This window comes from Antedon bifida, chromosome 2 (assembly GCF_963402885.1).
Source record: "Antedon bifida chromosome 2, ecAntBifi1.1, whole genome shotgun sequence".
NCBI lineage: Eukaryota > Metazoa > Echinodermata > Crinoidea > Comatulida > Antedonidae > Antedon > Antedon bifida.
In genome coordinates this window covers 17,013,491-17,041,273 of record NC_136227.1, presented here as the reverse complement: position 1 = coordinate 17,041,273, position 27,783 = coordinate 17,013,491, and the positions used below count along the sequence as shown (strand labels likewise).

The following is a 27,783-nucleotide window of genomic DNA, read 5'->3' as shown; positions in this document are numbered from 1 at the left end:
GCTTAAAAAATATAATATTTATAACAGAGTATGATAATAAAAGTGGGATGAACTCACAAAAGACCAAAAAAAAAAAAAAAGATTCAGATGAATCCCAAACCAGCCCTTTTGATACGCTCTTAATTTTTGGAAAGTGAAAGTACTACAGGTATCATCTTTCGTATACGCGAATGATAGTTCAAAATATGCAATGCATTGTGATATCCACGCAAGTAATGCTGTGGAAAAAAACTAGGAGATCATGTGATATAAAGTATAAATAATCCATCATGATAATAGGTACATTATTAGAGGCTGTAATGTGTTTAAATATATAAAATCCCTTTTTTCCATTATAAAAAATAGATATAAATTTGTAAAAATATAATATTCTGCCTCTTTCGTAAAAAAAACAAACTAACAAACCGCATAAACTCACATTTGGCTGTTGCCATGGAAATACATGTGTGAAATAAAAAATACTTCATATTTGATTTCTCTCAACACATATATAATCATGTGCAAAATTTAAAAGAAATCCATTTTTTTGAGTCTGCCACTATTTTTTATATTTCTTTGATTCTTACAGACAATGGCTCTTAACAATTAGTGTAGTTTAGGTTTTATAGCTTTGTTATTGTATTTTTCAACAGGCGCTAACGGCGTCTCGCAATTTCTAGTTACTGTATATTTTAAATGATTATTGTTGGCCGTTTTTCATCTCCTCTGCCCCATGGCTATACTAAATTACAATAATTACCATTTATTGTCTTTATGCTTCCTGTTTGTTTGTTTTTTTGTTTGTGTGTGTTTTGTTCTGTCTTTTTGTTCTTTTTGTTTTCATTACACACAATTTTTTACATTTATTGTACTTGGCTTGCCTAACACAAGTGTCAATTTGGAGTAATCCAATTGATGTATAACTTCTAGGGCTTTAGCCTCTTCTTTTTAGAATTTTTTAAAAATTTGATAAAAGTTTTTTTTTTTTAAGCAGAAGTATATTTATTATTTATTTCAATTATTTATTTTTGTCAAATGTTAACGTTTTATTTTAAAGAATAATAAATGTTACTTGAAATGAAATGAATTTATAAATTACTATTAACTATTAAGAAAACAAATCAAATCATTTATTCATCCACGATATTGCAGAATTATTTTACAACTCTTAGAGTATGAAAAAAAATATTTACATGTATGTGTTATTATTAACTTCTTTAAATTGTATTAATCTATTAATACATTTTTCCTGTTGTATCTTTTGTGGTCATTTTTAGATTTTATTTTGCATATGTTTTATGCACACATTATGTTTATGAACAAGCTCTATTACAAAAATGATTTTATTATTATATTATAACTTATATTATCAAGGTTCTATCTTTTATTTTTAAATGAATCACAAAAGTTTGAGACGTGTCAGTCTGTAATAGTGTAAAAGCTGTGGACAGAGATAAAATCCTTTTATTTGTAGTATAAATAAAGCATGGCCTCCTGAGCTCCATTTGATTCTTTCAAAGTTAAAATAATATATATACTAAAAAGGAAAATAATATGTGTTACTAAGTCACATATCCATGGTGATTGTGATGACAGGCCCCGACTCTATACTATACATGATATATGATACCATCTGAATTAAATATTCAGCCAGTGTGCAAAAACTTCTGGATACTATTTAAGTTGATTATCAATGACTTCAAAAATTTAGCATTCCTATAATGCTAACGCCTTTTTAATGTTTATATTATATAATGCTTTTTTTAAATAATTACAGCTGTTTTTAATGTTTTATATACACATTATTATACATGGATAAAAAGAAAGAAAAGGGGAGAATTACATTGGATAATAACAATTTAAACAGATTATAAAGATGCAATATTTAGAACAATAACAAATATTGCGTTTTGAATTGTGTCTTGTTGTGAATGAATGATTTTTGGTCTTTATTTTAATGTTATATGGATAACGATATACAACAATGACAAAAAAAGGAGGATTAATCATGTCATTGAATGAATGAACAAAAGTGCTGGTTTAACATCGTGTATAAGAGAATGACAAAGTGCATAAAGTATAAAACCATGAAAGAGTATAAGAGCATGATGTCAATACAGAGAAGAGATTAGTGGCTTTCTGTAGTTTGCAACTCCCTTTTCATTAATTGGGTATGTGTGTTAATAGAGCATTGTCACACATTGCATACAAAAACAAGTCATGATATTATTTTATGCTCACAAAACTGAATTCAGAAGAACATCAAACATATATTTCTAAATAAAACTGAAACAAAATGAATTAGTAGTTTCTATAATTATTAAATTGCTTAAAAAAAAATAATATTTGATTTACACTACCCATCTGAATATACATACACCTTAATCTGAATACCTTATCCAACATGAATACAGTGTTTAAACAGCGCATAATACATGCCTTTGTAGATTCATTCCATAACATAGTTTCATTCCATTAAAACTACAATAGTAACATTATCGTATAACCTATATAACCTACCACTTTTTTTTTAATAGAATAAACCGAATGCTATCATCTCTTTTTTAAACTATTTAATACACAATAACATCTACCCATCTATGATAGTGCAGCCTGTCAATCGCAGATAAAGACACCCTTGTATTGTGCACCTTTTTGTGTCTTATTATCTAATGCCTTCCAACACAAGACTGCTCAGATACCACCTATATTATTCTACTTAAGTTCACTAGATCATATAAAAGTGCATTATGATGGGATCAGATCATTTTTATATTGTCCTTTATAAATAATTATAATATTGACAACCATTCTGATGTTTGTTCATGGTTGTGCAGAGCCATGATAAATACAATTGTCACAGCTTGAATAAGGTGACAGGGAGAAAATTAAATGAAAACCTTTCTCAATAATATTTCTCTGCTCAATTGCTGGATTATAATGAGTTTTTAATATTAAATGTTTCCATATAATTTATTGTTTGTCAAGTAGGTCTTTTACCACACAGATGTTTAATGTGAAATGGTTAAATGTATTTAGAGTGAGATTTGCCAATGTAAATTATCTTAATTAAAATCATTTACATTAAAATCTTTCAATTGTATTTATATTATATTACATTAATTTTAAAGATGTATTGTCCCCCTGAAAAAATAATTATTAAACATTTTTTTGTTGAATATACCATTTTAATGTCACATAATAGTTATCCACTTTGACCAAAAAAAAATTAGATCGAAAGAAAATGTATTTACCTGAAAAACTCTAATTTAAAGAAAAAAATAGTCAAATTGGCTGCCAGCCAATGGGTTTGTGGTTGAATTTAACCATTTATTATCTCATTTTATAAGTGAAAACATTAATTTTTTTTCTTTCATTTTTCTACGGAAGTGATTAACTTTATTAAAACTAAAAAATAACCTATTCAAAGTCTGATTTAATTAATCTTCACTTTTCATGTTTTTGGGAGGACAATACATCTTTAAGTGCTGTTCTTAAAATACAATTGCAGTTTACCAAATCATGGAGCTATAAAGCTTAATGAGACTAAACACTGTTAACTTATGATGTACACAGCCTATTTGATACTTAGTTGAAATGCCATTATTAGACATTTTTAACCATTGATTCATTTAGTGCAATTTATAAAACTTCATCAAAAGTTTTACAATGGTCATGTGTTTTGATTATTTATACTACTACTTATAACATATTAATACCGAAATATATAGATAGTTACAATATAATAGCGGTGAAAAACATCATTTTTGCACAATAAACATTAAAATATTGATGTTTATTTTTGAAAAAATAATAAATATAGGCCTAAAGAACATTTAACATTCAAAATATTCAATAGTATATCTTCACTGTGTAAACTTTTTATTATGATCATGATTGAATTAAATAATCTAACAATATATACTGAAAAATATTTTTAATTACACCACAATTATTAATGGTCATGCTTCTACTGTGCATTGCTAAAGAGGTTTGTTGTATGACATATTATAATCTATTTTTTTAGTATGGAAATTCACCACTATTGGAGGCTGCAGCCAATGGTCAAACTGCATGCTGTATGACATTAGTTGATGCTGGTTCTAATGTGAACCAACAAAACAAAGTAAGTTGTATACACAGTATCTATATATAAATTATGGTTAATTCTGACATAGGCGAGCACAATGCAAAACCTTTGGTATAAATCTCCGCCTTGGATACCTACCTTATTTATCTTAGATGTACCGCGAAACGTAGATTTGATAACATTAGTTTTCAGTACTACGCTATTGTTCCACTTTTGTCTTTTACAACGACAAAATTTAGCGTTACCTATCGAAATTTGTGGATATCACATGGTTATTTTCACACACTCGCGCTGTTGTTCAACTGGCTTCCGGGTCCGTCACTTCCGGCAAAATGGCCGTTGGTGGCACCATTCAATATTAAATAAAAAAATATTTTAGTGGTTCAACGTATTGTGAACTACTGAAATTAATTTATTTTAGATATTCAACTAATCAATTATATTGATTAAAGGCATTTACTTTATGTGAACTACAATTTGTTTTAGTAATTTAACTTTTATTGAAGGCCTTTACTTTTATGTGAACTAAAATGTGATTTTAGTGATTCAACTGAATCGTGAACTACAATTTATTTGTTTTAGATATTCAAATATCAATTATAAAGGCCTTTACTTTACGTGAAATACAATTTGTTTTAGTAATTTAACTAATTATTTATGCTATTTATTAATCATTTTATCAAATTTAGGTACGATTCAATGTTACTATAGGAGGCCAGGCCTACCAGGGAAACACCTTTAATGTTTATCGATTATTTCTGCTGCTTGCTCTATTTATGATTGTAAATGGTGTCTACTTCGACCGAAATATAAGTAGGCTACGAAAGTTGTTATTTGATCATTTTGTTCCAAAATTAACAAGATGCTGTTGTCATGATATATTGTGATACAAATGTTAAAGCCCCGCTCACTGTCACCCACTTTGATAAACTATGCTTTTGGTCTCTTGGTACGGTCACGTTAGAGACTGTTTCAGTGATTGATGACCCCTATTAACGGTTTCCTCCTGTTCAGATAATATATATAATAATATAATATGTATATTATACGTATACTGTTCTTTACAATTATATTATTTGCATTAATACCAATTGTTGTAATACCAATTGTTGAAAATTTTTACATCATTACAGGGAGAATTAATGTACATTTTGTTTACAAATAAATAAATCTATTGAGTAACTTTTCCCCTTTACGTTCCTAACCACCGATTGCTGTCAAGTGTCCATACATCATTACTGACAGGGGACGTAATAGGTTCAAATCTCACACACACATTTGACAGAAGACTGAATATAATAATTAGCCTATATTGTTCTCTATTCGTACATTTTTAAAACTCTAATTTGCTATATTACCCTGGAAGTGATATTTTTGGCGTACCTAATTTATGGACCACCATGAAACATCACAAAATAAACATACATTACTCATCAGTCATATGCATAGGTGTCACCCGGGCTTCAATTTCCAGAGGCGTTGGTCATGTTTTCGAGGACCATTCGGGTACACCCACTAGAGGGTGCGCGAGCGAAGCGAGCGAACCCTCTAGTATCTAGTAATTTCATATAATTATGCATGTATTATTGCATCGTATTGTAAATATCACAGTGTATGCAGGTATTACACAATACTGTGAGGATTATACTATTTGATGCACCTACCCTTTCGCTCCATCACTAGGACAGAATAATCTGGATTTTTTTTTACCATATTATAATCCAAGTTGATCAGCTACCACCATTCAGTCCTGAATGTTAAATGTTCTTTAAGCCTAAATTAGTGCATTCTATTTGTGTACCACACTCTATGCAAGCTTCCTATATCTGTACCTAGCTGGTGCCATGATGTTATTGAAGGTATTATTGATTCCACTGTAAATTCACCAACCTATTTATAGAATCTTAAAGCAAAAAGTATATAAAACCATAGAGATATTGAGATAAAACCAAATATTTTATCTTTTGATTCAAAAAGATTTGATGTAAAATAGTTTAAAAAGCTGACAAGAAGCTTTTATATAGCATTATAATGAATAAAATTCTAAGCTGAATCAATCATAAAGTATTATAACTGATATCCAAGTATACCATTTTTATCATCTGCAATTTGCAAAGTATATTGAAATTTCACTAAAGCATCTATGTCCTTTAAATGAAAAGGTTTTTTCTCACCAGGTATCTTGCTAAATAAATATTCTCTTTTTGTATTCAGTAAATATAATCAATCAATATAATCAATCAAATGATATATAAGTAATGGTAAACATTCAATAGGTTTTGATTATATCATTTATAAATCATCCATGTTTCGTAAATGAAATTGGAGAGTTTTTACTAAAGGGTTGTATGTACAATCAAAATATAATATTCACAGTATTAGTACAGCTTGTGCACTTTGTTTTTTTTCTCACTTTTTTCAAGAATGGAGACAATGCTCTGCATTTAATTGCTCGATCAAAGCTTACTTATGAAGAGCACAAAAATACCTTTGTGTTCTTCATAAAGGAAGGATGTATGGACATTTACAAGAAAAATAAGGTTAGTTTGTTATTAAGTACTGCAATGCAATTATTTTAATAATAAAGTTTAGTTCTATTCTTTTTTTTTAAAGTTATATAAAATATAACAAATAGAAACAAAAAGGTTTATTATTATCTGTTGATATAAATTTGCGGTACACCATGTATATTAGTTCTGAAAAAAACTGTTGAGTTTCTCGACGTTTCGATCAATATGCTTTGATCTTCCTCAGGAGAATTATCATTGAAAATATTACAGGCTATTTTCTTCTTGTCTGACCCTCGAGCAGTCTATTGCCCATCCACCTCCTCACATGTACAGTATATTTGTTTGATGGAATGATTAATTACAGAAATATTAAAATAAATATAGTATATATTTATAGTTATCAACATTTATTTTTATTTTTCCATTACAGTATTCACATTGTATTGTTAAATTGTAAATCTAAATTGAATTATTTAAACAGCATGCTTCCATTATTTTTACTTTTAGTTTCATATTTAACTATATACTGAAGTATATGTTATATAATTAAATACATATAATATAAATATTGAAACTACATAAGTATTTGTTCTATATTTCTTTAAATTATAGTTGTTGACATATCATTTGATATTAAATTTATCTTCTCAGTTGCTCATCATTAACATTTATTTCAGTTGCAGGTTACTTTTGAACTATTTTAGTAAGATGATTTAGACCAAAAATGATTTTTTGGGTCAAATTCTTTCAGAGCATGTATTTAATTAGTTTAAATCTAATGGCATTTGTGGTTATTATATGGTTTATGAAATTATTTTGGGAAAAAAATACCCCATAAATATTTCATTTCAGCTGATTTCACATCGTGCTTTGAATTAACGTGTCCAGCACCCTGGCAAAAATATCGTGGAAAATGGGTTTAGTGATATTAATGCATAAAATCGCACTGAGTGGAAGTAGATTTAGTCCAGTGGCATATTTTTTCCAAGATATGTCCAATAGTAAAGTTATTGAAATTATTTGAAATATCTAGAATTTGCATAACTATTATGAAATATATTTATTTAGTCTGTCATAATTTGATTTATTTATTATATTTATCTATTAGTATTATTTAGTTTGGCTTACTTTTGGTTTAGTATTTTAATTCTTGCAAATTATGAAAATAGGCTGAATTTTTAAATTGAAGGGTTTATCATAACTTATGCTTATAACTAGAATTGCTAATATTGTTATTTTAAATCACAAACACTTTGGTTGTCAGAATGGAAAGTCCACATTTGATATCTATAATGAAAATGTGTGCGATAAATACCATGGTGAACAGAAGAAAAAAGAAATACTTGCAATTTTGAATGGTAAGTTAAAAAACACTTTGTGCCTCAAATAAAAGAATGAACTTCTAAAAATAGAGTTAATGATCAATTTTTATCCTGTAGTATATGTTGCCAGTCCTATAATCAAACAAATAAAAAAATTGATTTATAATAAAAAAAGTTGATTGATTCAAATAGCAGCTCATCTCAAATACTGTTGGCACAGGGTATGTTGAGACTCGCAGCGTTAGGTTTGTTATCTAACACAAGGCGTACGGTACTTCATGGCATGGCAATGTGTAACGGTTTCAGTTGTGCATTTTATCTCTTCTTCCATTTTGTGTGTTACTAATTCTGTTATAAATATCTATATATGTTGGTCCCAAAGGTAATTTAAAAACATGTTTGCCCTTTATATCCTACATTATTTCCAATCTGTAATTCTGTACTAAAAAGCTTGATATACACATTCATTTTACTTGTTTAGGTGGACCTTTACCTTACATCGAAATGACATCGTCAGGTATGAATATTCTTCAATTTCAATGCCTCTCAATAGGGCTATTGTTTCCAATAAAAAAAGGAATTAAAAAATTAATCTGGGTCTATAACATTAGATATCTTTTATGTTCTATTTGCTATGGAGAAGTTTGATATTCTCACAATATATAAAACATAAACTGGAAAAATGATTTAAATGTTCTTTTACATTTAAGAAATAAAAAGGAGTTTAGTGTGATTGAACTATTATTTTGATTACAAATTATAAAACAACTATAGACAAAGTTTTATAACATTTCACAAAATTACATTTGGGTAATTTAGATCTAGAAATTGAGAAGGGTAGGTGCCAATCAAACTAACAAAATACTAATATTTTAGGATTTATTAGAATATTTTATAAACAGTATAATATATATATCTTATTTTATTTAGATATTACAAACAAAGAATTATTATACATTGCCAGTAACACCTACAATAAAAGGAAACTAATAGCAGCTAATCTTGGAATGACACAAGAAGATATAAATTCATTTGAACTACCAGATAAAGGCACACCTCAAAGGACTTACAACATGTTGAACGCATGGGCAGGTAAGGTTACTAAGAAGTCCATGCGTTCAGAACTTGTTGCAGCTCTCAGGAAAGCTGAGGAAAAAGATGTGGCTGATAAAATTGAAAGTAAGTAAATAAAACCGTAAGATAGCCTTCAGAATAACTGAACTCTCTCATTTATAAGGTTCTTAAAGGCTTTGTAACAATATTCTGTGGGTTTATAATAATAAATGAGAAAACTTTTGAATATACAGAAATGTCTAAATCTAAATTTTGGTCGCATTTGTGAGCATCGGCTTATAAGCTTAAGTGTTGGCATATACCTTATTAGTACCACATATTTATCAAACCAATTGTTGCATTTGATGAAAATCAGTCATCTGTTTTTTGTGACGAATTGCTGAAGTATTTTATTCTATATAGAGTATACCTTAATCTTTGTACTCTGCTATTATGACCTTAATTTATTTCAAGTAATGATTGAGGTATTCATAAGACATTCTTAGTGCATATTAAACTGTTCAATTTTATAAAGAGTATTAATTGCTATCCAGAAGTATACAAACAATCAGGAAGTTATACAATAATTATTGTACCTTATATTTTGTTTTTAAGATGTGCATGTTCCAGAGGAGATATTGGCACGAGGACCTGATGCGGTGAAAGCATTTCAAAATGCACTTGAAGAAGGACAAACAGAGTTTAATCAAGGAAGAACTATTTTTGTAGGACTTGAGAATGTTGGAAAAACTTCTACTATCAATTCTCTTTTAAGAAAACAGTAAGCATACTTTATATCAATTACAACTATTACATTTAACCACTGTTACATACAGTTGTTACTGTATAATTACAAGAATAAGACATTTGAAACATTTTTCCTGAATAGTTTCAATTTATTTCACCATAAAATAATATCAAAATACATAGCAAATATTGATGAGAGTGACCATCAAAGTAAAGCTTGTATTCCGGTCACCCATACACATAGCTAGCCAAAATAGCTTAAATATCTTATTTTTATTGGAATCCTCATAATCTAAATATAAATAATCTAAATATCACAATGTAAAAGAGTAAGAATATAGTTGATTAAAATTTACTATTAAAATTGTTTTTAAAGTATTTGGCCCTTTAGTGTTCTTGGTATGTTGAGGGTTTAAAATAAGATTTTAATGCAACGTAAAAACAATGTAATTGCAGTATACCATCAAATTATTTTCTGTTTTATTATTAATGCAAACATTCTTTTATAATTATATAATGTCATTTTGTCATAGGTTTAATCCATTGCATATAATAACAGATGCAATGGTAAAAACAACGGTGTGTACACCAGATGCCAGTAACAAAGAAATGTTGAAAGAAACAACGCAGGATATTTGTAAATATTCACTTTATTCAGATACATGCTGCAACCAAAATAGATGATTTATTTATATTTTTAAATTTATTTTGCAAAATTGCCAAGTATATCCATAAGCGAATTAATTCACTATCCTTCTTAAAGGTGGAAATCCTGTTCACAAGACCAACATACACAAGATGCTCTACATAACAATAAACAAAGTCTTATTACAAGTCTTTGGGAGTGGAGTTGTAATTTGTCATTAGAAAAAATCCTGACATATGACAGGACTTGAACCCAGGACCCTTGAATTGGTAGCCAAGCACCATAACCACCAAGCCACAACTCCACTCCAAATTTAAAATTCACCCCTGACTCATGCACTGTCATGTCACAACTTGTTTTTTATTTTTTTTTACCAAATAATTGTTGTTCTTATATCATGTCATTGTAAATCAATTTAAAAGACACTCTAGGTTTAATATTTGCGTGACAATTTGTGACTAGTTCTTGCACACACTTTGATATTTCATAAATGCATGGAGAAAACCACTACCATATAAACATACACGTTATTTAAATTCAATTTGAGGATAAATTAGTTTTTAAATTATTGCAACAACATCATAAAAATAGTTTCAAAGTATGTAACTGTGTAAGAAATAAAATAATATATACATGATTTTATTAACATTTTTTAATTTAAAAGCTTTAGACATGTATCAGGATGCCGTCACTGATGTCACAGTTAAACAAATGTTGAAAAGTCCACGCCATACAAAAGGATACACACCAAGAGCAGGACCATCAAAGCAGAAAACAAAATCTGGTAAAAGATTTTAATGAAATTCAATTCAGTAATCTGCTGTAAAATACCAGTCAATATAAAATTGGTACAAAAGAGATTTTTTTAAATAAATTTAATATAGAAGTGGATAAAAGAGAGGTTTATACAGCATTTTGCTGTGATTACTTCTGTGACATTTGAATTCAAATAGAGAATGCAAAAGATACACATATTATAATAATGATGGCAAATTGGATCAGGTTGGAATCGGCAACAAATGATTCATTACACTAAACTTTGTTCTTGCCAAGTTAATTTGATTATAAAGCATAATGATGAATGTTAATACATTATGCTATTTATAACAAGGTAGCATCTTTAATTATATTAACACATTTTTCAGAAAGTAGACCTGAGAAAGAGAAAAACCCCACAGAAGCATCAACATCAAAACAGGAAGCCAAATCTGGTGAAACATCAAAAAGAACAAATTCAATGCCAAGCCCACAAAAAGAGGGTAAATATTTATTTTGAAATGTGTTTGATTTTGCTGTTCATACATATTAATGATATCAGAAATAAAGACTAAAGTGCTAAATAAGGAGCGGAAATTTAATCATAATCATCAGTGTCTGCTAATGAACATATATTATCTTGCAAGTTACTTTGACAGTTAATACTAATATTTGTATATTGTATGACACTGCTGTGTAATCTATTCAACTTGCAGTACAATGTGGTTAAATAAACTCATCACTAAACTATTGATTGGAAAGGATAAGGTTTAGAATACTTAAATATTGCATTGGAAATACTTTTTCTTTAAATAAAAAAGTTATAGTTGTTAATCACATATGAGACCTAATGCAAGTTGTTGTATGTGTTATATATTTTATCACAACAGAACCAGTGTATGAAGAAAAACCAGAAATTCCTAAAGGGTTCAGGAACAAATTTGTAAGCAAACTTCGCTCTGCAAGAGAAGGTGGTGACTCTAAAGTGGATAGCAACAAGTTTGTTATGAATATCTGGGACTTTGGTGGTCAACCAATTTACCATGTGATACAACGGGTAAATTTTATTGGTGTATTTAATTTTTATTAATAGAGATTAGTTTTGCCGTCAATATTCAATATACATGCCTTCTTCTGAGCTTCTGTTAGTTTCAATGTATACTTTGTCTTTTGGCCTTGTTACAATATCAGGACTGAAATCAAAAAGCTTGCTCACTTGATTTGAAGTTAAGAACCTATAATCTTCCTCCAAGGTATTACAAAAATGTGGATCTAATATAGTACAATATGTCAGTATCAGATATAAAATACAATTATTATTATTATTATTACAATATTATAAATTATTTTATTCTTCATTTAATTTGAATACAGTCAACTTAGACTCTAGTCTCTGATTACCTTAAACCAAAACCAGAATTGAGGTCAAAAGTTCCAAATTCTTTTTTACCTTTAAAAATACATTTGGAATATCAGAATTTCTGTAAACCCAAACATATTATGCCAGCCGAAGGGTGTCCAGTTTTGGGAGACTTTAAGTAAAATAGTATTAATTGATGTAATATAATGTATTATTAGCAGAGAGGGATAGCAAAGAAAGAATGTAATATTAAACATTCATTATTTATTAAACCAATTATTAAGATTGTAAATGTTTCCAAGGTGAACATGCACTTTGTGAGGAAAACAAAAGTATCAAATAATCAGTTGTGCCAGTATACTGACACATGGGTATAAACAGTTTGTAATATTGACTATTAAGATTATGTTTACTAGATATTCATGGTATCTTATGCTGTTGTATGTGTGGTATTCAACCTGAATGAAGGTCTTAATGCCCCAGCTAAAGTTCTGGATCCAACAACTGTAAGTACATTTTACAAATTTTAAATGTTTATGTAATTGTACATAAATAAAATGTTTCCTTCATGTTATTCTTTACCTAAACACAAACTGTGCAAATAGCAGATGCCTGATATATGATTGTTGTTATTTCCACTTCCATGATAGTGTTGTTAATAGCAGATGGCCTGATATTATGATTGTTGTTATTTCCACTTCTATGATAGTGTTGTTAATAGCAGATGCCTGATATATGATTGTTGTTATTTCCACTTCCATGATAGTGTTGTTAATAGCAGATGCCTGATATATGATTGTTGTTAATTCCACTTCCATGATAGTGTTGTTAATAGCAGATGTCTGATATATGATTGTTGTTATTTCCACTTCCATGATAGTGTTGTTTTTCTATATAAATTTGTGCTGCTAATAATAATAGATAATTTGCCACAATGTTTCAAACTAGAACTTTACAAATTTAAAATGTAAATTTTGTTCATTTTTTTTTATTTAGGGAAAAGTTTATGAACATCGAATGACAAATCTTGACTTCATTCTGTTTTGGATTCGTTCAGTTTTTGTAAACGTAAGAAAAGGACAAAATAACAAGATAATGCTGATTGGTACACATTATGAGAGCCTTGGTAAAACTGAACAAGAAAGACAACAAAGGGTACATATGTCATCACATTTCCTTTTAAACAGTACAAAATTGTATATTGTCATTAATTCATTGGAAACAATCAATACGTCATGTCATGAGCATACTACTGTACTGTGCTGGCTTATGATTAACTAATTAACTTAACTTAATTTTATTTTTCATTTGGATATAATAAAAAAAATAAAAGGGTATACAAATATCTATGATTTAGCACACATTTTGAATTTGTTTTCTTATATTGGTATAATTATACAATGTACACTAGGTAAGTAAATGCGTAACATAACTTAAATGAAACACTTTTTGCACTTTACAAAAGGGGTTGGATTGCGGTTGAGGTTGGCTAGGCATACTCTAAATCTTCCCCTGACATAAGTATAATTCAAATATGATGTTATTTATTTTAGGTAAAGGAAATAGAGAATATACTTTGGAAAGCCCTGGAAGGAAAACCATTTGAGGACATGGTGTTTCAAGGAGAGCTCTTTACCATTGAAAACAGTGTCCCATTTGAAAAGAGCGGTGCTTCTAAAATCATCCTCCAAATACAAAAATTAGTCCAGATGATGATTCTTACTTTTCCAATCAAATGGCTGCAAGTACTGCTGGAAATACAACAGTTACGAAAAGCCAAACTATATCTACCAACTTCTGAGGTTAGAATAAATATCTTTAACAAATCGATTGATGAATGTGTCTTTTAATGTTTAACATCCATTACATTTGAAGCATTAAACCCTGTTTTTCTGAGTGTTGCATTGAATGGTGTTAATTAAAGTGAAAAAAAAAGCAAACTTGTTTCATTACATTTGAAATTGTGTGGAATACAAGTTTGTTATTGATAGTAATATAACAGTAATCCCTGCTTTTCTGTCTGTGTTAATTGACTGTTTATGGTGAATCTTCAACAAATGTTTATCAAACAGGAACGGTGCAATTTTAGTTTAAGAGTACCAAGTACCAAAACAAAAGGAATTAACAATAATTATTGAAGTAAGTGGTGAACCTTGAGTTTACTGTTGGTTGGGAAAATTTCAGATTTCAAATCTACCCTTGCATGATAAAGTATTATATCCTATATAAACAACCTTTCAACAACGAAACGAATGATAACATCAACAGAAAACCAGTTTGTATTTATTCAACATTTATTTTTTCGTTACATTTTTCATTATGATATTTATTTACCTTTTAGATTAATGATTTACTTGCTCGTTGTAAGATAACTGACAGAAAACTGCTTCTTGAGTACTTACATGACATCGGTGAGATTCTGTTCTACCCAGATGACAAGATCCTCAAAGAAAAAATTGTAATAGATTTGATGGGAGTAGTTGACAAATTTAAAACAATCATCACAGTTATAGATCCTAAGCTTCAGGTTAGCAATATTTGCTATACTTTTTTTAGTGGTAACAATCATTTGTTAATATTAATCTGACATACTGTAAATATTGTGATATTACCTGTAAAAATGTAATGTCTACCACAAAGAGAACTTGTATGTCACCATAATGAAAGTTAATGGTGGTTATATTGAATTTCAAATTTACATCTTGTTTAATTCTACTACCGTATATTCTAATACTTATTACAGTAGAACCCCTATTAAGTGGACACCACATAACGTGAGGCCAACAAATTGTCCTTTTATTAGAGGTTAACCATACTTATTCTTGCCCGAAGTACATAGATATCAATTACAAAAAATAAATGCAAAATGATTTTTTTTTTAAATGCACAAAAATAAATTTAGACAAATTTTCAATATTTCTGGAAGCCATTAAATTAATTATTTTCAGAAGGGAAATTGTAAAAGGAAGCTGGTTAAAATTCCTGACTGAATGAACAAATTAACAAAAAGTGATATATATATATCTTCTATCTCTGACTGATATCTATGACATAATTTACATATTTTGTTTTCTCTTTAGAGGTTAGCCATATACTGTCCCTCGTTTAATTCACACAAAAAATATCAATAAGGTTGTCCCAAGGGAGGGGTTATACTGTAGTCTGTGTGTGCAAAAAAATGAACAGAAGAATTTAGTAATTGTCTATTTTTACATTGACCATGGATAAAATAGCACAGGGATATGCATTAAGACATCAAACGCTCCATTTTGTTTACCGACAGAGCGCGGACCATCCCACAATGTTACAAAAAATACAAAGGCTTCTTAGCTGCGCATGCAGTGTTATGCTGACATATATATATATATTTCAGTATCTTTATTCAATAAATAAAACAATGACATATAAAAATACAAAGGCAGCACAAGTGCTGAATTGACGTATTCTTTATAAAAAAAAAGAATAAAAAGAGAATCACAATTTACACAGATAAAATATATATCAAAGGTAGAAATAGGTTGCAATATTTAATTTGTTTACTTATCTGTTTTCTAATTTCTTCAAATAGAAGACAGGACTATTTTTAAATCTTTCAGTTTTGTGCCAAGTTTCATTGATGAAACATTTTTTGATTTTATTAAAGTGATTAAAACATTCGTTTTTGCTTAGTTTTTTTGCAAACCTTTTACACAGATTGGTCCTACGTTGAGAAAGCGAGTGTCTAAATTTAATTCTTTAAGGGCCTGTTGTATTTTTTGGCAAATATGTTTTTGCACCGTTTCAAGCGAAACATCGTGTTTTACAGAAAGCCATAAGGGGCAGCATATTCTAAAGTAGGGCGAAAATAGAGCAGTTAATAATTTTTTTTTTTGTTAAAACCAAATAATTTTTAATTCACTAGGTTCATTATTGTTAAGGGTGTAGTTTATAACCCACAGAAAAATGAGTGGAGCTAAAATATTCACTTGGGGCACGCCTCCTTTTAGAACCTCCCAATCAGAAAAACAATTTTTATAATTACATCTTTGTTTGAAATCAGAAAGGAAGTCAACAACACACTGCAAAATAGATGGTGATAAACCTAGATTATATAATCTACTGTATCAAAAGCGATTCTGTGATCTACTATATAGTATCGAATGCTTTTTAGTGAGCACACGAGAGGATATTGAGCCTCTTCTTTCACGGTTAGAATTTAAAAACACATCTATCAGGCAGTGGGTCGTGGATACCCCTTTCTGATTGCCATATTGCTGGGGATCAATGAACGGCTTACTTTGGTCAATAACAACTTTTGACACCCTTTTTCAGCAATCTTAGCTAAGGTACACGTAAGTGAGATGAGCCTCAATTTATCGATGAAAGGGGTGTCGGGAGAGGGACCACATTCACTATTTTCCATTGGGAAGGCACTTTGCCCTCAGCAAGTGACAATATGGCAGGCTTCTACTTTCAAAATGAGCGCAAGTAGGACAGTTAGTGACGTATCGAAAGTGGTCAGCCAATCCAAGATCAGGAACTAGGGTTTGTATTCGAATAGGCCCGGTGATTTGGTGTGATGTAGATATCTCATGTCCTTTGGTTTTCTGCATCAGGCAATACAATGTCACCTTTCTTTTGAAGCCAACGGAGCAACATTAAGACGGATTACTTTATACTAATTGATTTACCGATTTTACAAATATAATTTTAGAAATTTACATAAGATGCTTGCGCCACTTGTTAGTTGACCATGGCTAAATACCCTTCTCAGGTCCAAAATCCAAATACCCTTCTCAGGTCCAACTCTGTGAAATGATTTAGATGATTAAGATGTTGAAGACTCAAGATGTTCAGATTATTAAAAACAATTATACCACGATCAGAAAACACCCTTATTTGGGGCAAATCATTGAACCTAAATTTGTTTTAATTGTCAATAACTAATTATCTAACTTAACATAATACTGTAAGTGTTATTGTTTTCATTAGGTGTTAAAAATCAGTATCGACAGTATGTACCAATTGATATACCATCGTTAGGCGCGATTTACCGAGTTTTGCTCTTACGTAAATTTATATATAGAAGCAGATAATAAAACAATTACAATGGAATAAAATGAAACAATGATACACTTACTAACTACAAAATTTAACAATACACTACAGTGAATATATTTAAATAAAGCTACATAAAATTAGCAGTTATGTAATATTATATATGCACTAGCATATGTACCATTACACACATGTTTTTTCTTCTTGGTTGAATAAATATTACAAAACGAAACCCCGACAATTAAAGAGATTCATGAAAAAACCACTGCTTATATTTAAAACAAAATTATTACACTTCACACTACCACACAGAGTAAAGACATACATGGTCAAATGTATTATTTAATATTCTATAGATTAATGTAATTTTTTATTTTTGGAATACTATAATTAAAATGTAAAAATTGCATATTTATTATTATTATTATCAACTGCTTAAAACTACATTCCTAAGAATGTGAACTTCTGTAGTCCAAATTTGATGAAATAGTTGCTCAGCAGTATCTTGTTGTCAATTAATCCTTGAATGTCAATAAAGCAATCAGACTGCGCATATAATTTCTACATGAGTACGTTTTGTTGTTGATCCTGATTAAAAATATTACCACTCATGATTTGTAATGTTCTATAGAGGGCCGTGGTAAGAGACATGATGTTCAAGGAGCATGTTTTTTTTTATTGGTAGCAGTGCTTTATGAGGCTAGCGCGGTGGAAAGTCATTTGATCTCACCTTCGATACGTATCTTGTGTTATTTAATCCATGTATTGACAATTTACACTTTTGTTTTCTTTCTATAATATTATAGCCAACATTAAAACAACTTTGGAGAAATTTAAATGAGGGTAAATTAGATGAAAGACTCTTGAGGCATATTTGGACAAATGAGTCAGAAGAGATGATAGTCTTCTTTGTGTCTCTAATGCAAACCTTTGGGTTAATGTGTGAAAAAAAGAGTAAAAAGGTATTTAAATTTTGTTTAATTACAGTAAGTGCAATTATTTGTTAGATGTTTTATCTACAATACTACACATGTTATTATTTTTTTGTAGAATGTTGGACGAATGTTCTATGTTCTTTCACGTCTGAAACCTCAGCGAGTTCTGTCATTGGCTGTTGAGTATGAAGAAAAGCGGGCTATTTCTCTCTTTCATGACTTTGATGGCTATCTTCCAGATGACCTCTTTCAACGTGCTGCAACCAAATTTATTGAGAAATTTCAGATGGAAGATATTGAACCTAAATTATTTTACGAGCATGTGGAACTGAATACTGATAGTGATCATCTGGTTGTTCTAAAAATAGCAACCTTAAAAAATCGTCGTTTTTTTCAGGTAGACTTGATAATTTAAGAAAAAAACCAGAAGGTTATTAACCATCATTACAAAAACATTGTACTGTAAAACTTCTATTTTATATTGCAGACAACAATAGTCAGAACAAAATCCACAGATGCTGTTGGTTCTTCTGAAGATGATGATGATCCACTACCTAGCATCTGTAAGAAGGTAAGATCCCTTTCATCGTATAAATATCCATCATAACTTAGTTAGCATAGTTTTGTATTTCCGTAGTACCCTATTTATCTTCATTTCCATATGTAATATGGGACTGATTTTCCATAGTAATTATGGACGTTCAGAACTTTGAAATAACAGTGTTTTTTCTGCAAATTTCCTAAAAAAAATTTCAGATTTTGGAATATCGTTTAAGCAAAAATGTTGTACAGATTATAGTGGATAATAATGAAAATATATTTTGGAAATTGTGGTTTTACTGACTTATCTAGCATTTATTTCAAAATAATACAATTTAACGTTTTGCTCAATTTATAGCAGCTACTTCATATTTTGTTTACAATTTTTTTTCAGTTATTATTGATATTAATAATTAATTTGCATAAATTGATTTTAATTATTATAACTTATTACCATACTGGAAGTACCTTCAAGGGGGATGTTCGCATTGGTTATTACGGAAGCCCGTTCAGGCCACTATATTATATATATTATATTTCCGCCATATAATTAATTAATTAATTATCTGGAAGACGCCACTTAATTACCTGTCTGTATTGCTTCAATTATCTGACTGCCAGCCACTACAAGCTCTCATAAACACCAACCCTTAGCCCAGGTCAATCCTACATTTTTGTCATCACATCTAAGTTTCAATATATCGCGTCAACATTGTATTTGCCGTCATATGTCAATGCAAACATACTTGTTGACGCAAACAGACAGATAATTAATTATCAGTTATTATATGGCAGACTCCACTTAATTATTTTGCGGAGGTTGTCAGATAATTAAGTGGCATCCGGCAGATAATTAAGAGTCGCCGCTTTTAAAATATAATTAACTAGTGGACCGAACAGGCTTACATAGGTTATAAACTTTTTTTTAGATAAGCATTTAATGTAAAACAGCTTGACGCAGATATGGCATAGTATTCATATTTTTAAAGATGTTTGAACTATTAAATCATGTATTTAAATGTACATTATTTATTTGGTATATGCCACCATGTTTAGAAAAAGTAGTGTAGCCTGTTGAATTGTGTAATTTTAGCCTATAGCTAGTCCGATTTTACTGATTCCTGGAGAGTTGAATGAATTAACAATTATCATTATCAGATAAACTCGAAATAGATATGCAGACTTATACTGTACATCATATAACTATGAAGCACGCTTACTTAAAAATGTATTTGTACTAATGTTTACCATACAAAACCCAACTGCCTTTGTCTCAGGCCAAAATGTCCCTAGGCTTATTTGTACTATTGGCACATCCTGTATAACATTTTGTGCACATTATTATTTATATTTTGTAGGTGCTTAGTTTCCTAGAAAAAGAATTGCAAGTTTTTAGTGAGAATGGTGCACGTGGTGTTGTAGTGAAAATGTGCATTCCTTGCCGTGTATGTAGTTCCAACATCGAGGATCAATCGCCTATTCATATGCAAGTTGTTCAACAATTTGACAAAAATTCATTGCCATGTGGAAGCAAGAAAATGGATGTAAAACGTTACCGTAAACTGTTTGGAGGACTAAAAGGTAAATGAATGTTATGTCATCATCAATTGAGTAGAGGGTTTGTATACTGGTCCATCTCAACCGCTGTTGTTCATGGTAGCTGCAGTTTGGCTGCTGTAAAACAAATTGCATCAATGTGGATGCATCTGAAGGTTGTCAAACATTTGTGTTTTCTTCAAAAGGCAAAAGTAATAACATTTTCTTGAATGGCTAACCATGGGTGAAACCTAATTCTACACTCGGAATACAAAGGTTTTAGATTCTGCCAACGTATCACAAAAGCCATATACTCATCACTCTTTTTGTATTCGTCACTACAATTTCAAATGTTCCATTTTACTATAAAGTAACAAAAGAAGGAAAATCATTTTAGGGTGGTCATTTTTTGCCCTATGAGGTGGTTCCTCAGATATTCTACTACTACATACTACTTTTTATATACAAGATTTGATTATTATTATTATATAATGCTATGCAGTATAAACGATAAAAAAAACGAGAAACATGATGTTCTTTTGTTATTATTTCATAGGCATAACATAAACATGAAATGTCTTGTTCTATGTACACGGCCGAAAAAACGTGTGTGGCATATTTGGCATTTTATTGATTTGTGTTATAGATACGGCGATTACAGCAATCATTGTATAGTAAATTACATTGAGTTATTCACCCGGCTATAGGGTCAAAGCACAGTCGTACACTAAACACATGGCACTATCGAGGCATTTTCGGAGTGCCGCATTACCAAATGTTCATTTCGTTGAAGTGTTTTTCGATCAAAGTTTATTATTAGTTCATCGAAAAAGATCCGTATTAGTATTTAGGAAGGATTTATTTAAATTTACATTATGTGACATTGTTATTAAATGTAATGGAAACAGTTGCTCTAGCCTATTAAACAGTGTGTAAGCATCTATTTTTTTCAAAATTTTCTGAGGCTCCCAAACCCACCCCCGCTTTCGCGCGTACGGGCCCCGCCGTCACCACTGCTAATAATATTGATGTACAGTATGGTGACTGTTAACACTGAACATCTGTATAATATTGATGTACAGTATGGTGACTGTTAACACTGAACATGTGTATAATATTGATGTACAGTATGGTGACTGTTAACACTAAACATCTGTATGATATTGATGTACAGTATGGTGACTGTTAACACTGAACATCTGTATAATATTGATGTACAGTATGGTGTCTGTTAACACTGAGCATCTGTATAATATTGATGTACAGTATGGTGACTGTTAACACTGTATAATATTGATGTACAGTATGGTGACTGTTAACACTGAACATCTGTATAATATTGATGTACAGTATGGTGACTGTTAACACTGAACATCTGTATAATATTGATGTACAGTATGGTGACTGTTAACACTGAACATCTGTATAATATTGATGTACAGTATGGTGACTGTTAACACTGAACATCTGTATAATATTGATTACAGTGTGGTGACTGTTAACACTGAACATCTGTATTTGCTTGTTAATGTTTAGAATAGCAAGATAATAAGATGTTTGGCATTCTTTAGCATATACAATATCAAAACCTTTATTCCTATTTTTTTATTTTCAGAGGAAGACAATAAAGACGATCATGAAGATAGTATTGGTAACCTTTTTTCCTTTCCTTCAATCTGTCAATTGATTTTAAACTTAATGTTGTATTTGTATTAAACAAATAATTTGATCAAATATATAATTTGACAGACAATATGTTTTATTTACAATTATTGTGTATATCGTGCAATACTAGACTGTCAAACATGAATCATTTAATATCATCAACATTCACTAACATTTTCACAGATCTAACATCAGATTTTCACTCAAAGTAAATAAACTACTCATTTGTTTGTTTCATAAGGAATTCCAGAAGAAAAATACAAATTGCTATTGGTAGTCTTCTCAACCTGGTATGACGAGCGCCGCCATGATGGTTTTTTCAATATGCTCAAATGTGTGTACAATGATTTATTGGAAAACTATAGATTTGATAACATCAAGAGTACAATAGACATGCTACATGGGTTGCATGCTGCTGGAAAGTTGAGCCCACAGAATCTTACACTTCTACATGACACAATTATTATCACTAAGCAAGATGGACTAAGAGACAAACTTAGAACAGTGGTGCCATCATTTCCAACTGTAGAAAGAGTTTCATCATTACTATCGTCACACAGGCAACAAGTACTGTCATTTTTCTCTACATTATCTTCAGATGACGTAAACAAAATTAATGCAAGATTTAATATTCCCAAAAAGTCATATTCAGATCGCTGGAGTATGCTTTTTGATCTTGAAAAATGCAGAGGTGAAATAAATGAAGAGAATTGGAAGACATTTGTTGAAGATTGGAAAGAAATTGACATTCAAAGTATGTTTGTTTATTTATCAATATAAAAAGTATAATTTTAACTGACATGATTATTGATGTCAAAGGGTGTAATCACTTCTCACCCCTGTAACGGCCTAGAAAAAAGTGCCGCAACAAATACTCAAACTCAGAATTTTCTTGTTGATGTGCAGATATCTGTAACATTAACCAACCAAAATGGAACAAATTCTGAAATTACATTAAAACAAACTATAAATTCATTACACTTTTATCTTTTAAAAATTCAATCCAAAATAATTTTTGAATAATGTATCTTATCATTTAATTTTAATATTTCTTCCATTTATTTTACTTTTATTATTCTCTTTCTGTAAATAGTTGGCCTAAGGTATATATTTTATGTACTTTATCAATGTTCTATACTGAACGATTTTGGAAATCAAGGCTTTAGCTATGCTTATAAAGATAGAAGAAATAAAATAATTCTTTTGGCAATGATACTGCTACAAAAATGCTGTTACTATAGTGTACATTCTGACAATAGTATGTTAAATAAAGTTTTAACTTACCTAATTGTAAATGCATGATTTCTTTGTAGTTTTGTAATAATGTTTCTTTTAGGTTTATTTTAAATTGTAAATTTTTTTTTATTATAGCAGCTAGTATGAGAAGGAAATCAACAGCAACAAAAGAATTCCATGAAGAAAAGAAGTCAGGTAGAAAATGTTTAATTACATAAAAATTAAAAATTCACCTATTTTTTGTTTAATTTTTTCTTTTTGTTCCAACTGAATTGCAAATGCTGTTAAATGCTTATTATCTTTTTTTTATGACTCCAGAGAACTCTGATGACAGCAATCAAGGTATTAGAAAGCAAAAGAGAAAAAAAGGTAGGGCTATCTACAAATTGATTGATTGATAGACAACCTAGAAATGTATAGTTGAACATTAGAGCTTAAACATACATATTTTATAGTACTTGCTTTGTTTGTTTCTTTATTTGCAAGATAGCGTCTACTATTTTAAGTTACTGCCCTGAATTTGTGGCTGTTTACAGATTTTCTTTTACTATGGATATGGATAAATTATAATATTTGTATTGCCCAAGAACTTCATTTACCCAAACCAAGACGTACTGCCTTCAGACATTCAATCAGATATACTGGTCCCATGAATTGGAATAAAATCCCTTTACAAATCAAACATTTGGCAACTAAATTTTTATTTAATAAACAATTTAAATCTGTCCTTATCTCTAAATATTAATGTTTCCCCCTGGTGATGTGTGTGTGCGTGTATCTGTGTTGTTTGTGTATGTACTGTATATGGATGTCTGTTTGCTCGTGTCCTGTAAGTTTGTTCTGTACCTGTGTCTTTGTGTTCTGTCTTTATTTATTGTAATATTATATTTTTCCCCTGTATATATTACTCTTCTGTGTTGGCTTCCACATCACAGGCTTTCCTTTCGTGGAGTGCCATCTTTCTTTTTACATTTTGTTGTATTCCTATAAGGTTTATTTTTTGTTAATAAATATAAAAAAAAGAAGAAGAAAGAGAAAATATTAATAATTTTATGAAATTTAAAATAAAAGAGTAATGATATGTTTTTATATATATATTTATCAAAATGAATTATTTGAAATTCAATACTACCTACCTTATTTAAGTACCTTATTAATTTATATTATTGTAATAGAAAATGAAAGTTTACGTTGAGCTTGAAATCAATTCAAATGTGTTTTCTCCTAAGGAAGTTGAATCAATTTGAATTTGAATATACTTACAGAACGGTTATTTAAAAAAAAAAAATAATTATATTGATGTCACAAATATTTGAGTATATTTTGTTTTTCTTCAATATGGGCCAAAATAATAAATACCGCACCCTCTCTTTCATTACTCTCTCTATTTTGCAAAGTATTTTTCTCAGTTTCTCAGTGCTTAATTTATTTTATTTAGCTTTTATATCCCAAGTAAACACAACATTTTTGTGTAATTTCTATATTTTATTTTAGGTGTTCTTAGATTTTAGTAGAAAAAGTGGTATATATTTCTATTAGAGCTGAAATCCATATTACTGGATCTTTCTCATGTATGAGCATGATTTCAATAATACCAAATAAATTGTGAAAACACTATTACACAGTTTTAGTTAACTCTGTATGAATGTTTGATGAAATGATAGATGACATTTTATTGTGTTTTTACATATTTCCACATTAATTATTGCAGAAACCAGTTGTACTTGCATTTGAGACATCATGATTAAACATTGGAGGAGCAGCATTGGTATAACCTTAATCAGCAACAAGTATATAGAAGAGACGGATTGTATAACAATGAGGATTAAAAAGCATATGTTTTAATTTAATTTTGACTTTTAAAAAGGGTCATGGGATTGAAGTTGTGTGAATACACAATCATGATGTACTCGGACCAAACATCATCAGCTGCTGTCTAGTTTCTTTAATCTGGACTGTAAAAAGAAGGATTATGTGATTGAAGTTGGGTGAATACATGATATATGAAGGCCTACTCTAGACCAAACAAAACATCATCAGCTGCTTTCTAGTTTCTGTCAAATAAACCCTGACAAATAAAGGTGTTACTTTATGTATCTATCATCAACAGGCCTCCTAAACCTAAAATGGAATTGTCCTATTCTCGCCATTCATCACCATGAATTTATATTTTACTAGCCATACAGATGCCTCTAATCACTCAATCACATCCAATATTAGGGTGTGACTTGATCCATTACGTTTCTTGGGGAAAATCAATTATTTATGTAAATATTTATTTTATGTTATATTATGATGAAAACCTGTAATAAGTATTTGACTGTTGGTAGGTGTGCATTTACACCTGTTAGCACTTTCTGTGACTGGGTTATTTTTTTGTTTGAGATAGTATAATGGTAATGATGTGTATACAACAGGAATCTTAGCAATTTGTGCTTTGGTGGGTATGGCTAGTGGTGTACCCAGAATGGCACATAGAAAATATGTATAAATGAGAAAATAACTGTAGATAGTAATATATTATTCAAGAACATGTGGAAGGATTCACCTTTATCTAGCTTTTTTTTTTTCAATCTTTTTTATTATTGATCTTATTTTAAAAAAAATTTGAAGGTCAAAATATTTAAAAATTTAAATTTGCCATATCAAAGTAATATTAAAGTTATTCTTTAACAGGTAAATTAATTTGATTACATTTTGTCTGGAAAATCGTCGCGAGCAAAAGTAAACAAAGATTTCAAACCACAAGTATTGTGCATGATGCTAATTAGGATTGTTTACAACTCGAAAGAAGGTGTTTTCACACAGATCGCGAGGAAGTTTTATAACTATGCATACAGAGTAGCCAAACAAGCGCCGCCGTTGCATTATGAGATATATTTTGATTGAAAACTTTGACTGGAAGAAAAAACATCTGTATTTCAGTTAAATGATTTTTTTTGGGACTAATTTTTGGTGAAATTAAATAACTATTATGATACTTCAAAATAAACCACTTTTTTTCTAAATCTTTTTTTTTTATTTGTTTGGAATTAATCAAAGGGACAATACATCTTTAACTTTAAACTTATATTATTTGTAAATATTAAAAGTGTACTATAATTTAAGACCATATTATAAGATAAATAAAAACGGGAATATTCAGATTATAGGGAGATGCCATCTTATTTTGATCCGCCACTTTGTGCTTTGTACACAAGTACATGCATTCATATTCTATTTTAATAAATGATATGGAATACTATTATCTTTAAAAGTGAATTTTTGTTGTCTGTTGGTGTGTGGCAAGTAAACTACTGTAATTAAATAATAAAGAGTAAAAAGTATGTGAAGGTAAACTGGTTTGTTTTGTTCAATCTTGTATGAACGAATAAATACAGTTATTGGTTATCCGCCCTTGGCCCTTTTTTTTTTTCTATCTTATTCTTATTTCTTTCCCAGAATTTTGTTGCACGTGTATCTCTAATGTTTGTGGATATAACATCGTATAACGTTGTCAGAAGATTGACCTTTAGTCCAGTCAATCTACGATTTTTGGTGGACAAAATTGCAATAAATGATTTTATACACTTATTTGATAGATAAAAATACTATAAACGTCTTGTAAAAAGTCTACCAAAATCGGACAACAGAAAATGTGTATTTAAAGTAGAAAAGTGTCGAACTTTGTTTTTTGTTTTCTTGCGCGATGTGTTCAACGGTTTACCTAATTAGCATAAAATTCCTTGTCCCTGATTGGCTAATAGTCAGGTCATCTAGGTCACCACCTCTGTTTTGGTCATCGTTTTTGTTGTGTGTAAACACATGGGGACATGGCTGCTATTGGGTCGGGGCCTACTAACTAGAGCGTAGTCGTCGCTTTTTTGTTTATTTTCACTTGTTTATTAAGAATCTTTATAATTACGCCATCTGCTGCTAATGTAGTTTTCATTAGTATTTCAGTCATTTCAAGTCAGTGAGTTGATTTAGTATAAATAAAATTGTAATGCAAACAAAATGCCGAATAACTGGTGTGTATGCCTCTCTCTAGCCTGGACTGTCACCCTCCTGATGTTGTGGTAGACTCTGACTAAACCTTTTTTCTAGGCCTAGGCCAACTTTTTAGGTTAGGCCTATTCCGTATGGGTAATTGGTGCCAGCCAGAGATGCATTTCATATAGGATTGAATGTGATGAATCAATAAATAATAGCCTACTTACGTTATGGGCCACTCACTTGCACTACATTTTTAGACTAGCTAGGCCTACTACCACCGTTAGGCAATTGTGGGAGAGCCCTACTGTACACAGGTCAACATCTCAGACCGACTTTTATTTTAATTTAAATAATTATATTATATATATAATTATTATTTATCCAAAGGCAAATTAC

General features: G+C 29.9%; 1 protein-coding gene and 1 long non-coding RNA gene across 2 annotated transcripts; both read left to right on the top strand.

Annotated features, from left to right (window-relative positions):
- The first annotated feature begins 14,021 nt into the window (after positions 1-14,021).
- On the top strand, positions 14,022-23,042 carry LOC144835779 (uncharacterized). The gene is made up of 8 exons (XM_078690865.1): positions 14,022-14,265; positions 14,805-14,990; positions 18,307-18,462; positions 18,551-18,832; positions 18,923-19,006; positions 20,334-20,556; positions 22,127-22,162; positions 22,418-23,042. Exons 1-8 carry the CDS (start codon positions 14,074-14,076, stop codon positions 22,954-22,956), a joined length of 1,698 nt encoding a protein of 565 aa, XP_078546991.1. The 5' UTR covers positions 14,022-14,073; the 3' UTR covers positions 22,957-23,042.
- A 471-nt stretch (positions 23,043-23,513) lies between these two features.
- On the top strand, positions 23,514-25,750 carry LOC144835778 (uncharacterized). The gene is made up of 3 exons (XR_013611106.1): positions 23,514-23,607; positions 23,731-23,781; positions 25,124-25,750. It is a non-coding gene; the product is annotated as an uncharacterized LOC144835778 (long non-coding RNA).
- The last annotated feature ends 2,033 nt before the right edge of the window (positions 25,751-27,783 follow it).

What these genes read in the sequence shown, in the direction of transcription:
- LOC144835779 (XM_078690865.1), top strand. Translation starts at nt 14,074, where the DNA reads ATGGTGTTTCAAGGAGAGCTCTTTACCATTGAAAACAGTGTCCCATTT. An exon ending in TATATCTACCAACTTCTGAG is followed by an intron (nt 14,266 to 14,804) that starts GTTAGAATAAAT and finishes TTTACCTTTTAG; the next exon opens with ATTAATGATTTACTTGCTCG. An exon ending in TACCTAGCATCTGTAAGAAG is followed by an intron (nt 19,007 to 20,333) that starts GTAAGATCCCTT and finishes TATATTTTGTAG; the next exon opens with GTGCTTAGTTTCCTAGAAAA.